At 45.2% G+C, this 15,131-nt stretch overlaps 1 protein-coding gene across 2 annotated transcripts in view; it reads left to right on the plus strand.

The window, feature by feature from the left end:
* Positions 1-15,131, plus strand: part of CRIM1 (cysteine rich transmembrane BMP regulator 1) — a 700,781-nt gene that overhangs the window by 587,241 nt on the left and 98,409 nt on the right. For both annotated transcript variants that reach the window (XM_075596630.1, XM_075596631.1), the window contains one exon: positions 3,737-3,893. In XM_075596630.1, coding sequence (XP_075452745.1) covers positions 3,737-3,893 — 157 coding nt within the window. The remainder of the gene's footprint in view (positions 1-3,736; positions 3,894-15,131) is intronic.

A 15,131-nucleotide genomic window follows, 5' to 3' on the forward strand; every position in this document is an offset into this window, starting at 1 on the left:
CACCATCATGCGGGAGACTCATGAGTCCTGTTGCCAACAGGTGCACCACCAGACACGACCTTGTAATGGGGGCTGGTTAGACCACAGGGGTCAATGTGAGATTGGGGTGGTAGAGCAAGAGGGAATACCCGTTACAAGTATAAATGTTGTCAAGAGTCTCTCAGTATCTTTTAGGCTTCTCCCACGGTGCTTGACTTGAACTTTATCTTTCAAGCACTCCTACTTGTCATTATAGACTCAGAAACATATTCTGGGGGTGGCGGCAGAAGAACCAAAAAAGGGCGGCGACAGATGTCTCCTCATATAAACACTGCTGGACTGTGACTTGCGAGATGAGAGTTTAGTGAAAAGCAGCCTAAGGCCTCGGGCATAGACACTTTGCCTGTACGGAGGCGCGCTGAGGCTCAGGGAAAGTGGTGCTTTCCCTGGCCTTAGAGCGCGCGCCATCCGTGGGCGTGTCTGGGGGCGGGCCAGTGACGTCACGGAGCTGGTTCGCCCTCATTGGGCGAACCGCTCAAGTGACCGGCCCTGCGCTCCGGCGAGCGCCAAATCTAAAATTTAGGTAAGACACACGCTTCCGCAAGCGTGCGGAAGCGTGCCCGAGCCCCTACTAAAGCCGCTCTCATTGCGGCTGCAGTGGCTCAGTGCTGAGCGTGAGCGCGCCTCAGCACGGGACAGCAAGTCTGATCCTACTATGTCCCAGGCCTTAGGCTGCGCTTATAGTGCCGGTGCGTCAAAACAAATGCATTGTCGCCGTCGTCTGCGCTTATAGTGCACGCAATGGCGCGACCAAGCGACAGCGCTACCAATAATCTGGTAGTCACTGTTATTTTATTTTTTCGCCGACGGTCTCCCCTTGTGGCCAATCAGAGAGCTTCTCCGTCTCTCTGCCTTTCCCTTTTATGACGTTACTGGCCTTGTAGCCAGCAACGTCACCTAAGCTTGAATTACAAGTATCGCGACGGTGACGTCACCGGTCGCCGCCGCCGGCACTATAAGTGCAGCCTCATTCTGAAACACTCTGGGTGTTATGGTTACTTACTCAAGTCTTACTGCTGCAAAAGGATTGCACCAGATTTATCAATTAGGAAAAAAGGCCATTGCTTTCATTGGGATTTCTTCTTTTTGGTAGATTGGGTGTTGTCTTTTTCACATTTGTTTGTCAGTTTTGCATCTGGGAGACTTGATGACTATCATTGTAAAAAATATTCTACATAAATTGATGCCTGGGATAGTTATAATGTGCTTGCTGCACCAACCGGTCTATTGGATACACCGTTTCTAAAGTGTATGCTCAATGTAATTCAGACTTCTTAGTACCCTTATTGGTCCAGGTGAAATGTAGATTAATTTTAGGTTGTGATATTTTTTATGGGACTAACATGTATGTGTTTGTATGGACGTCATTTCACTCAGATAGGGTTGCCAGGTGTCCAGTATTGAACCGGAATGTCCTGTATTTGGACACTCTGTCCAGTAAAACATTAGAGGTAATACTGGACATGTTAAAATAGCAAATGTGTGGTGCTACAAAAAAAAGCCTTTTAAGACAAAAAATATATATCTTGATAGGAGAATCCTGTGGTGCAACCCCCCTGTGGTTGAATGGCTGAATAAGCCCAAGTAGAATAGGTGAAAGCTGCTGATATAGCTCCAATAACAAACCGACTAGCGGACTAGGGTCCCCACAATCACTGCAGTAAGGGACCTCACATATATGTGAACCAGCATATAAATGTCGGAATGGAGATTAACCAGATAATATCCAAATAGTGAGATGGTAGATTGAAATAATTACTCACTCAGAGTCAGCTTGTCCTCCTTCTCATCCCTGTAGATGTATCTTCATCCACTTAAGGGGGGTGTGCATCCGTTTTTTCTATGGTCCTGAAAGTTTGCAGATGGGAAAAAGCAGGCACTGGCAGCCACACAGGATCAGCAAATAAAGATTAGTAAAGAGAGCTAGTTCCCATACAAAAGTTTAATGGATACTACAAAAAGATTACAACAACATTGTGGGGTGCTGAGCCCCCCCACCAACGCGTTTCGAGCGCTAGCTCTTTATCAAAGAGCTAGCGCTCGAAACGCGTTGGTGGGGGGGCTCAGCACCCCACAATGTTGTTGTAATCTTTTTGTAGTATCCATTAAACTTTTGTATGGGAACTAGCTCTCTTTACTAATCTTTATTTGCTGATCCTGTGTGGCTGCCAGTGCCTGCTTTTTCCCATCTGCAAACTTTCAATACTGGACATGTATTTGTATACCGGTATTATCTCTCTGGACATAGTGACCTGACCGGCTTAGGGGGCCGCAGGACTTCCCTGAGCAGGGAGAGAGCAGGGTCGTTGCTAAGGGGCTGGACAGCTTCCTCCATTCTGCTGCTGGGCATTGCAGCCAACCAGGAGGAGGTATCAGGAGCCTAGGGGTTGGGCTAAGGAGAGGAGAAAACAGCATGGAACGGAGAGAGGTGCGAGGGGTGTGTGTGTCTTGAGAATGTCGAACCTTTTACCATTGTGTCCAGTATTTTTGGAGAAGCCGCCTGGCAACCCAACACTCAGATGAGAAGATGGACGTCAGTCAAATACATCCTCACTTTTAAATCTTCGTGCCTTTTTACATTGATTTCTTAACTGGTATATTCCAGTAACTGCATATGTCATGAAAAAGCTTAGCTTTTAATAAACAACGCTAATAGTTCATCATAGATCTCGTTTTACACAAGCTTTGTGGACTTGATTAACATTATCCTTTATTTTTTAAAGTAAATATAGGCCTCCACTTAAGGGGGCATCGCAATACTTTACAGTCGGTTTGATAACAACTACAATTAAATACAATTATTTTGTTACACAAGAGACAGACAGGAATAGCCAGAGTTATAATAATAAATGAACAAAGGTTATACACATTCAGTTTACAGATACAGATGCAGCCACCAGTATCCGACCACTTGGCTTGGAAAATCTGTGGCTATCTCACAGTAACGCTGCAACATTTCTGTGAGATTTCTGCAGCCAGACTAATGGCCCATCGGATTAACACAGCGGGGGTCCCTGCAGTCCCATTCTGACTGAAGAATCTCACAGAAATGTTGCAGCGTAAGGCCTCGTCCAGGGTGGAAACAGGCGCTCCAGCGCTACGCCTCGCTCGGCTGGGCGATTCCTGGCCGCCTAGGTGCACGCGCGTTTGGGGGCGCGACCACGATGTCACGGAGCTGGTTCGCCCTCATTGGGCGAACCGCTCATGTGACGCGCTTGCGAGCAGCAAAATAAATTTTGCTTGCTCGGCAAGTGGCTGAGCGCCGAGCAGGCGCGCCCGCCCGGTCACGCAGGCCATGTGTATTGTCACAACGTGACCAGCGTGAGCGTGCGCACTTGCTCAGCACCACCCTGGATGAGGCCTTACTGTGAGATAGCCCAAGTATTTTCCCAGGCAAGTGGTCGGATACTGGTGGCTGCATCTGCATTTAAGGGACAGTCAGAGATATGATTATTGGCAGAAGTAACATTTATATACAGGATTAAAATTGTGTTACAAGAGGTAGGATAGACATTCAATGTGTTAAAAGACACTCTGCCTCAAGGAGCTTACAATCTATAGGCAGGGTAAATTGACAGATGTGCAGATATCTCTGAAAAACTACAACGATAATCCATTCAAAGTTATCAAAACATAATATGCAACAGTAGTCACAGTAGCCCCAATCCCATGCTAAACCTGAAATGTTCTTTTGCAGGAGAGGAGCTGTGCACTGGAATGATATCCGGCTGCGCTTTGGACTGTCCCTTTGGCTTTCAGACCCACCTACACAACTGTGAGATCTGCCAGTGCCGGCCTCGTCCCAAGAAGTGCAAGCCCGTGGTCTGTGACAAGTACTGCCCGTTCGGCTTCCTGTAAGTATTCATGGCGCTGCTTTTCCATTGTTGAAGAAATGTTGGCCTCATAAAAACTCGTAAACTTCTAGGTTATTTCTCCCATGAAGCCCTAAGCATGAAATACTATTCCGAAGCAGATATTCACTGCATTTTAATAAATGTGCTGTCTGACAGAAGCATCTGCAACCTCAGTGTGTGCATATTTTGGCTAGAACAACTTCATTTATAACACTTACACTCCTGCCTGTGCTATATTGCTGAAGCAAGGGGGGGAAAAAAGCTTCCCAAACACGATCTTATTTACATATCTATTATAACATATGTACATCCTAATTACTTTGTATCCCATCAAATCTAAGCACCTTTCTGGTTCTGCCTGTGTGGCACACACATTTAACCCTTTGTATACTAGTGTAAACCCTGGGGGCTGTGTATTAAATGAAAAGATACTGGATTAAAACATGCATGTAGACAGAAACACAGCTCTAAAACATAGTGTATTACCATTTTTTTAAAAATATATATTTTTATTTGTCCTCACACTCTTCCAAACGTAATGAACTTGATGAATAAGAGTTACATTTGATGCAGATCATTAGCCGCAGTGTGGTTAAGAGGACTTGCCAGGGAATGTTGACATACATAAACTTGAAAACTAGTGACGCACACAGATGCAGAGTATCATACATCTTATTATAATATGCAGGTCTGTAACTTCTCCTGTACAAAGCAGCTGATGCACGTGACGAAAGAGATTAAAAGCACTTTTACATTAATACTAGGAGACGCCTTTTTACAACACCTCACCACCTTAAATTTGTGTGATGGCAAAAGTGTCCATTGCGTTTCTTTATACCTGCCCCACGCAGCTCCCCTCTTCACTGTCGTATTGTTATAACCAATAGCACATTCTTATTATAGACAAGAGGAAGTCCCTTGATTTATGGAAACACCTACAATGTGGGACAATAACAGGTCTGCCACATAGTGATAGTCAGTAGTGCATTCCCCCAGTTTAGTAATCGCAGACACCCTCTATGCTGTAGAAAATGTATATAATAATAACTTTATTTCATATAACTCTTTTCTCCCAATGGGACTCAAAGCAATGACAGTATAGTGCATGGTATGCAGCACATATTTATTGATTTATTTATTACTAAAATGTTTTACCAGGAAGTAATACATTGAGAGTTACCTCTCGTTTTCAAGTATATCCTGGGCATAGAGTTAAGATGATAAATTATACATGGTTACAAATACATAGTACATACGTGAACAGGGTATACATTATAACAAGATATTGCATGCATAGTTAGAGATACTATATATTATAGGCGTATGTAACAGTTACAGACCAGATTAAAATGTGAGACAGCTTTAGTTTTGAGTTTTCGGGTGCACGGTAAGAGAAGGAGGAGCAGCCGGATACTTTGCTGAACCTTGGGACCATGAACAGTCTTTTGGAGTCAGATCTCAGATGATAATAAGTGCTGCATGTGGTAGGAGTGAAGAGCTTGTTCAGATACTGTAGACGTAGGATGGTTACAGACACAGTCCCTGCCCTGTAGTGCTTATGTAGCCCCCTTACCCCCACCCTAAATAAGATCTGATCTGCTACTAGTGTCTTTGATGTAAGATGGTGCAGGTGGGGGTTCCTCGTTGCATTTCTCTGGCACCCATAGGGACAACATCGCCAAGGGGTCGCTTGGAACTGAGCTGGAGTTATGGCAATTTACGTGCAGCACACTGCGCCGATATCTGCAGCTCTCCGCCCGAAGCACCACATAGCGCTCACACCCCCAGCATCAGGTACGTCCCGTCCTCATAGGTGACCACCATTACTCCACCAGGCAAGAAGCAAGTGTTGTCAAAATCCTCTGAGGTAGCTTCCATTTTGGATGAAGGTAAAGCACTCCACACACACGTCTGTATTGCTGTAAGGTACACATGTGTCTGGCTCCTCACATCCTGGTGTTACGCTTGGGCACACCCAGCTCCTCCCCCTGGTGAATGCGATAGTCCAATCCTGGAGCAAGAAAGGGGTGCGATTTTGGCAGTTCGCGCTGATTTCTGCAAACTGGATTCCAGCAAAAGCTTGCAACTGCAGGCAACTTTTGGAAAAGGACCATATGGTTTCCCAGGTGTGGTGGGAACCACCATTTTGAGAGTTAGTGTCCAGTAACTATGCAGCTCCCAGTTCTCTGGAACCGCCATTTTGTGAGACTAGAAATACTTGTGCAGCTCCCTTTTTCTTCAGGGGCCACATGGGTAGTGTGTGGGCAACCACCTCCCTGGTATCGCCTCAGAAAGGGTTCCCAGCTTTTCTGCTGTAATTACGTGGGTACAAAGTGCCCTGGTGGAGCCTCAGGAAGCACCCCACTTTTACTTCATCATTACTTCGATGAGTGGGTGCACAGGGATCTCTGGCGAAGCCTCAGAGGCCCTGTCCCCTTTTTCTTCTGTATTTGTGGGCACCACGTTCCCAGGAAAAGCTTCAGGGTATGCCCGACTGTTCGGCTCATCTTTATTCCGATGAGAGGGTGCACAGGGGTCCCTGGGAAGCCTCAGGGGCCCTGTCACCAAACAGTATTTTACCAAAGGTTCAGGAGGTAACCCCCTCCCTGGTAGCGCATCAGAGAGCGGTTCCCCCCCCCCCCCATTTATTTTGGAATCATTATGATAAATAGGGGTACATGGTCCCTGGCAAAGCCTCAGGGGCCCATCCCCAACTTCTTTAATTATGGGGGTATTATGCTCCCTAGAGAAGCCTCAGGGAACTGAACCAAGCGTATCCCCAGTGGATGGGGAAGTATGTACCAGTCCACAAAGCACAAACTCTGGTGATGTAAGATGGTGCATACCTGTGAGGTAACAGAAGGGCTGAGCACTTCTGTGGTGGTGTGGGGAGGATCAGGACAGGTTTACAGGGTACCTTTGTTCATGGTTGCAGCGCCTCCAGTCAGAGAGGATCCTCTGTTATAGTAGGATGATCCAGACTGACACCTGAGTGTGTCTTTACTCACTGAGCCGCTCCTCCATATGCAAAATATTTGTTGGCATGGCATGGGGGAGAGCCTTGTTCAGAGGGTCACCATTGTGAATTTTCTTTAAAAAAAAAAAACCTGTAATTCATCATTGATCTGTTCAACTTTGAAATCACTACAACAGACGTGACTCCGTAGCTTGCCCCTAATTAAACCTTGATGTAGTTGAAACTGAAATAAAGATCTGAAATATATAAGCAGTCCAGGTTGTATTTCTTCCTTTTTTTGTTGTTGTTATAGGAGAGAGAGAGAGATGCTGCAAACGCTGCCTTCTCCTTTTCTTAATGAGAAAGAGAAAATGCAATACATGCGCTCACAAGCATAGACCTTGCACAAGACTCCTCCAAAAGAGTGTAGTCTTCTCAGTTCCAGGTCTCCCACCGCCCTGGTGAACACCTAATATTAGTGTGCCGCTCTGCTCTCCCGTCTCCTGACCTGTTGATCCTTGCACATAGCAGGAAAGAAAAAACAAGTTAATACAATTGGCTTCCGCAACCCTTTCGCTGCCAGAGAGGCTCTTAAAAAGATTGTCCCCCCCATAATTTTTAATAATTTGTTCCATGTGAAAAACTCATAATTTTTTTTCTAAAAGAAAATTGGGTCCTGATAAATTTGTTTTCTGTTCTTCTATCTGATCGCCTTAGCTATTGATCATGTCATAAATCATTAATCCAAAACAAAAAAACAAAAAAAGCACGGATTCAAAGTTTGCCTCTAGTTATCACAAAAAGATTAAGATGGTTAAAAAAATGCTCTAAAGCATTAGTTTACTTCGAAGATTAAATATGTATTAAATGTGCCGCTGCTATTATTTCTCTCTGGTTATATGGGGATTGCACCTTTATAGGAGCAATTCCTCATAGGACAAAGTGTACTCTTGTCAGTGACATATTTAATGGGTTATATCTAGGTGATTGATGCTTTTTTTTAACCAAATCTGACACTGCTAAGTCATTTTACATACTTTTTAAAAAGTTATTATGTACACATGCTCAAGATTTGGAGGGGTTTTATTTCCTCTGGCACCTCCATTTTGTCTGTCACCGGGTGTTCCACAAGTGCTTGCACAGGCAGAGCCCCCTCCTCTTATCTTTATTGAGACTCTGTCACGAGGTAGAGATGAAGGTAAAGAAAACATTTGATTGACAAATACTTCCCAATTCAGTGTCCCCTAAAAAATTAAAGATTAGATTAAGCTAAGGAAGCCAATTAGATTGTTAAATTGTTTCCAAAAAGTATGGTGGTTTTTTTTTGGGGGGGGGGGTCACCTATATGGGATTGCACCATTGAGTAAACCAATTGTGCAATGGGCTATGGCTATAAAAGTCAGGGGTAAAGTGTTAAAAATTATTGGGAAATAACAACATAATTAAGCTCATTTCTCAGTAATAGGGTCATTACCAAGGGAAAAGATTGAGCTGAATACGGTAGATAAGAGAGAAGTAAATGCTTTGCTGTATCAGTGAAACACTTACACAACATTGCAAAATGAAGCCAGGGATATGAAAAGCATAGATTTCTGGCACTGCAGACAAAGATCCTCATGTAAACCTTGTTTGTGTGGCTCTAACCATGCATAAACTTGTGTAACCCTGTGCTCTCGCACTGCTCATAATCTATAATTTTTATCTGCATATGATGCATTGCCTTGGACAAGAAACTGGGCACAAACAGGACTTGACATGGATATGTATTTGACGTATATCTATTCTATACAGCTATTCACATGCTGCACAAAGCTGCCTTTTTGCCTGCTAGAAGAGATAAAGGTACTCAGCAAAATAGGGTACTATTAGGTATCATTATACTGGAGTGCATCGTATCTCTGCTGGCTGATGCTATATATTCACCCAGCTGTTGACTGCCCACTGCCCAATGCCCAACGTGGGTCATTCTGTCCCCCTGCTAGTTCCCCTGAAAATTTGGCTTTGGTAGTGCAAAGCAATTTAATGTCCAAAGCAGTGAAGCAAAAACCTTTGCAAAGGTTTCGGAAATAATTTCCCCTTTGTGACTAAATGTCTGTAGCTAAGAAGAAGCTGAGTTTTTGCTGATACATAAAGGCTTGCAGACGCATTTTCATCCTGGCTATGGTAGTGCAGTATTAAGGTACGATGGGCCATTTTTACTAAGCCGCGCTAAGAGTCTGGTGTCTGAAGGCACTTTACGGAGCCCATTCAAGTGTCTTCCAGTGCTGGAAGTTGTCTTATGGAATGGCACTATTTAGTAAAAAGGGGCCTTTGTATTTATTTGGCAATGTGTGTCCCCTTTTGTGAAGTGTCAATAGAAAAAGTTAGATACAGAAGGAGTTAACCAAAACGCACCATGTGTTTCAAATTGGCCTACCAGCTCTGTCTGGCCAATCTACAGTATTGTCTCCCATCGGCTTATTTTATATTTGTTCTCCCACAAATTGGATGTAACATTTGTTTTCAGAATTTGCTGGGTTTTTTTTCTTGAGTTATTTGATTTACTTATTGAAGAAAATTGAAAAGCAAAACATATTGAAACAATTACGCCGTGTCATCTGTTTTCCGCCTCATACACATTAAGGTATCACACACCACCCATCAGTTTCCCCTCGTAAGAACAGAATAGGCACTTTCATGTGAGGCGGCTTCAGAATTGAACATGAACTGTGTCTTTGGCCGGACATGTCTGGGAAGGAGACAAGTCAGCTTAGCCTGCAAGTAATCATAATTAGCCGGCCAATGGCAGGTGACAGACGGCTCTTATGCGCCCTAAACACGGGTTTTATCAACTGTTGTATCTCGTTCCTTTTATTTTTCCCTTATCTAAACCAGGTCACAGGTGGAATAATCCTCTCTGGTTTATGATCTGACCCTGTTTAGCAAACTTCTTTCATTTGACACAGCTACACACAGTAACTAGAAAAGGATGTTACAAGACACTTTGTAGATGTACTGTACAGAAGTTACTGTATCATGGCCGTTGTTAAAATCTAACGCTTACAAACAAACTCTTTCAGTGTAATGATAACATTAAAGATGAATATAATAAGGTTTATCCCTACTATTCTGGTGTAAGGTTTGGCACATTTTTAATCCGCTCCGGCCAGTTAAATATCTCAGATAAATACCATTTAACCCCGTCATGGCCAGAGAAGCCAGCAGTGCAGCCTGCCACTCTCACGGTGTAGATTGTTAAACGGGGGATACCGTGATAGTGACATAAAAATAATTAGCACAACAATATTTGTTCATCAGCAATGCAGACACGCAGAAAACAAACAAGTCTAGAAATGATGCAAATTGTGTTTCCAAACAGCATTACATTTCCACCAAACAAATGCTAAAACACTTGATTTGTGGAAAGCACGTGCGTCATGTAAATATTCCGCATATTCTATGTTTATTATTAGGTTTTTGTTAGAGATGATGTGATACTTTTTAAATCAATAAATAACTACACGTGCTTACGTTTCTACAAAGAAACATATATTTTGAAGTGCTATTGGATTACAAAAATAAGAAGGGATAAAAAAATTCCTACCTTTTTAATATTTGTAAAAAGACATGCTTTCTCCTCCTCTTTAAGACCCCTGATTATATTTGGAAATAAACCCCACAGATTTTTAATCACTACAAATTCTCGTAGAACAGTTTTGCAATGTGGCATTGAAAAGGGGCTCTGATTTTCTGCATAATGCCTTTGAAGGGGTTGTGAAATGTTGATTATTATGATTAAGCAATTAATGAATTATTCACTTCAGAACAGAGTAACTGGTAATTAATTCCCTTGCCGCCAGGTAATTTCATATTGCGAGAGGATTATTTTCCATTACAGGCTAAAATGTCGTTTCTCAAAGTTCTTCCCAATTTCGTTAGAAATATGTTCTTTTCTTCATTGTGCTTTGTAAAAAATGTTTGTTTTTTTTGTTGTTTTTTTTAAATAAGACGTCTGGGAGATTTAATTCAAATCAATTTGATTCAACCACAGGATTTTCATTATAGCATTTTAGTCTATAGTTAGTCTCTAATTAGTTTATACATGGCTGGGGTCACCAGAGATCTTCTTTTATTTGGTAAATGATAGTACAAATAGATAAAAAGGGTATTGAAAAATTATGTTTACGTGTTAGTGGGGTGCTGTGGGTAAATAGAATACAATAGATATACGAGAACAGAAATCCCTCTATAAGCACTGAACCTCCACTGAATTTAAATAATATATATAGTTTATTGAGAAGAAAAACAAAAATTAATTAAAACCTAAATAAGTGCTTAGAGCAGGGGTCTTCAACTCAAGTCCTCAATGCCCTCCAAAAGGTCAGGTTTTCAGGATATCCCAGCTTCAGCACAGGTGGCTCAATCAGCGGCTCAGTCAATGGACTAAGTTGCTCTACTAGAATTTAAACCTGAGTAGGTATTATGTTCTGTATAATCCGGTGAATAGCCCTGTATGGGGTTAACACAGGAAAGTAACCTCATGAGCATATATTCTCATGGTAAATATATTTATATACTATATAGTAACAAAACTTGGTATATAATATCCAAAGCCAACAGAAATTATGGGGCCCAGGACAAATGAAAGGAGCAGCCCACCTCCACAACCCCCGCCACCGCCCCCATAGCGTGCCTAACAAAAAAAAAATTTAGCGCGCAACTTTATCTTAACTGTTTTCTTGTTATTGTTAATACGGAAAAAAACTTTACAATGCTATCTGTTTAATTTAATATTTGCAACATAAGACAAAGATACCCAATGCTACATCCAATGTGACAAAAGGCCTGGGGGGATTCAGTATGGACAGAAAACTAGTCAGGATGAGAATCCTAGCTAGAAAAGAAACCCACAATTGCACTCTATGGGGACAACATTAGGTAGGACAAAATATAAACCCAAGCTAATAGCCTAAAGTGCCAAAACGCGAAACAAAAAAAGTTAATTGGCTTTAGAGGAGCCTTATGCCCTCGGGAATATCGGGTTAGCACCACCTAATTTAAATATTTTCACACATTACCTTATACCTCCACGTGTATATTCCCTATTACTGTATATGCCAATAAACTTTTTTTGTTTCGCGCCTTTTGGCACTTTAGGATACTAGTTTATATTTTGTCCCACCTAATGTTGTCACCATAGAGTGCAATTGTGGGTTTCTTTTCTAGCTAGGATTCTCATCCTGACTAGTTTTCTGTGCTTATGTATATTTATTCCCTATGCACCATGTTTTTTTTTATGTTATTAGAAGTAATTATGGAGAGCGATAAGCATTTCTCATGTTTGTACCTATGGGATTCAGTATGGGCTTGGAGGGGGTTAAATATGGGCCTGGGGGGTTCAATATGGGCCTATGGCTACATATGCACACATATACACAGTTCTTGACAAATCACCCAAAAATCTACTCGCTGAACCAAAAAATCTACTCGCCACCTAGCCCCGTACCTAGCCCCGCCCAACTTTTGAAAAATTAATAAGAATTGTATTTAGTGTGTGACTGGCTGGCTGGGTGACTGGATGGGTGACTGGCTGACTGGGTGGGTGACTGACTGACTGACTGACTGGGTGACTGACTGACTGACTTGGTGGGTGATTGACTGACTGGGTGGGTGACTGACTGGGTGTGTGACTGACTGGGTGGGTGACTGACTGGGTGGATGGGTGTCTGACTGGGTGGGTGATTGACTGACTGGGTGGGTGATTGACTGACTTTGTGGGTGGCTGACTGACTTGGTGGGTGACTGACTGATTTGGTGGGTGACTGACTGACTGTGTGGGTGGGTGACTGACTAACTGGGTGGGTGGGTTACTGACTGACTGGGTGGGTGGGTGACTGACTGGGTGGGTGTGTGAGACTGACTGGGTGGGTGACTGACTGGATGGGTGGGTGACTGACTGACTTGACTGACTGTGTGAGTGACTTTACTGGCTGACTGACTGGGTGGGTGACTGACTGACTGGGTGGGTGACTGACTGACTTGACTGACTGTGTGAGTGACTTTACTGGCTGACTGACTGGGTGGGTGACTGACTGACTGGGTGGGTGACTGACTGACTTGTGTGGGTGGGTGACTGGGTGAGTGACTGGGTGGGTGGGTGACTGACTAACTGACTGGGTGGGTGACTGGGTGGGTGACTGGGTAGGTGACTGACTGGGTGGGTGGGTGACTGACTGGGTGGGTGAGTTGTGGGTGGGTGAGTTGTGGATGGGTGACTGACTGGATGGGTGGGTGACTGACTGACTCAACTGACCTGGTGGGTGGGTGGCTTTACTGGCTGACTTGACTAACTGGGTGGATGACTAACTGGGTGGGTGACTGACTGACTGGGTGGGTGACTGACTGACTTGGGTGGGTGGGTGACTGACTGACTTGGGTGGGTGACTGGGTAGGTGGGTGACTGGGTAGGTGGATGACTGACTGACTGGGTGGGTGACTGACTGACACTTGATGACTGACCTTGACTGACTGACTTCACTGACTGACTTGACTTTACTGGCTGACTTTGATTGTCTGGGTGGGGGACTAATTGACTTGGGTGGGTGACTGGGTGGGTGGGTGACTGGGTAGGTGGGTGACTGGGTAGGTGGGTGACTGACTGACTAGGTAGGTGGGTGGGTGTTTGACCGAATGGGTGACTGGGTGACTGGATGACTGACTGGGTGGGTGATTGACTGGGTGACTGACTGGGTGGGTGACTGACTGGGTGGTGGGTGACTGTTTGGGTGGGTGACTGACTGGGTACGTGACTGATTGACACTTGACTAACTGGGTGGGTGACTGACTGACTGCATGGGTGGGTAGATGGGTGACTGACTGAATGGGTGGGTGGGTTACTGACTGACTGGGTAGTTGGGTGACTGACTGACTGGGTGGGTGACTGACTGACCAGGTGGGTGGGTGACTGACTGACTGGGTGGGTGGCTGACTGTCTGGGTGGGTGACTGACTGTCTGGGTGAGTGACAGACTGACGGCTTGGGTGGGTGACTGACTGCTTGGGTGGGTGGGTGACTGACTGCTTGGGTGGGTGGGTGACTGACTGACTGGCTGGGTGGTGACTGACTGGGTGACTGACTGGGTGGGTGACTGACAGGGTGGGTGGGGGACTGACTGACTGGGTGACTGACTGACTGGGTGGGTGACTGACTGGGTGATTGACTGGGTGGGTGACTGTCTGGGTGGGTGACTGACAGGGTGGGTGGGTGACCGACTGGGTGACTGACTAACTGACTGACTAGGTGGGTGACTGACTGGGTGGCCCTAATACATTTTAAAAAGACCCCCACCACCCCAATACATATACAAAATACACCCACCACCCCAATACATATAAAATTCAGACTTACCTTGGGGATGGTGTCAGGAGGGAAGGCAGTGGATGCAGAGGGGGGCCAGTGGATGCGGAGTGGGGGGGGAAGTGGATGCGGAGGGGGCCAGTGGATGCGGAGGGGGGAGGCAGTGGATGCGGAGGGGGGGGCAGTGAATGCTGAGGGGGGTGGGGCAGTGGCACCCAGGCTCCCCCAAACATCCCCCCGCTCAAACAGCCACCAGCGGTAACCGGCCAGGAGAGCCGCACCTGCCACCCACGGTCACATTGAACACCTCCCCAATTGAGGGAAGCCCCACGGAGAGCGGGAAGCCCTGCGCGCAACAACTTCTTCACCAACCCCCACCCCCCGCGCCTACCTCCTGCCCTGGGCAGCAGCCACGGGGACCAGGGGGAGGCCAGTTTTGCCCCCCCCCCCCCCCCGAGCCTACCTCCTGACTTGGGCAGCAGCTGTGGGGCAAGGGGAGGGAGCACCAACGCGCCTGACTGAACCCCACTGGAGGCCCGACCGCGACCGGCAGCAGGGCCTGGCCAGAGGTGGGGGAAATTTACAGCGCTGGCCGCCCCCCTCCCCCCCCGCAGCCAGCGGGCCAGGGACACCAACCCCAGCAGACCCCCCTGTTGGCGGCCCTGATAATATCCCCTGTAGATTGGGGCATATAATTACATTGTGGGCTCGGTGCAGTAGATATGCACACTCTATTGATCTGAGAAAAGTAGTAAAAAAGTGAATATATGACCTTAGCCAATCAAAAGAGCGGCTAAGGAAAAAATATATATAATGGACATAAAATGCCTCAATGTATCAAACTCCAGACTCAGCACTCCTTAGTAAAAATGGCTGTTTACACTACTCACCCCGTTTTCATCACAGGGAAACCGGTCATAGAGACAGTCCTCAACAGTACTGCTCAG

This window comes from Ascaphus truei, chromosome 4 (genome assembly GCF_040206685.1).
Source record: "Ascaphus truei isolate aAscTru1 chromosome 4, aAscTru1.hap1, whole genome shotgun sequence".
NCBI lineage: Eukaryota > Metazoa > Chordata > Amphibia > Anura > Ascaphidae > Ascaphus > Ascaphus truei.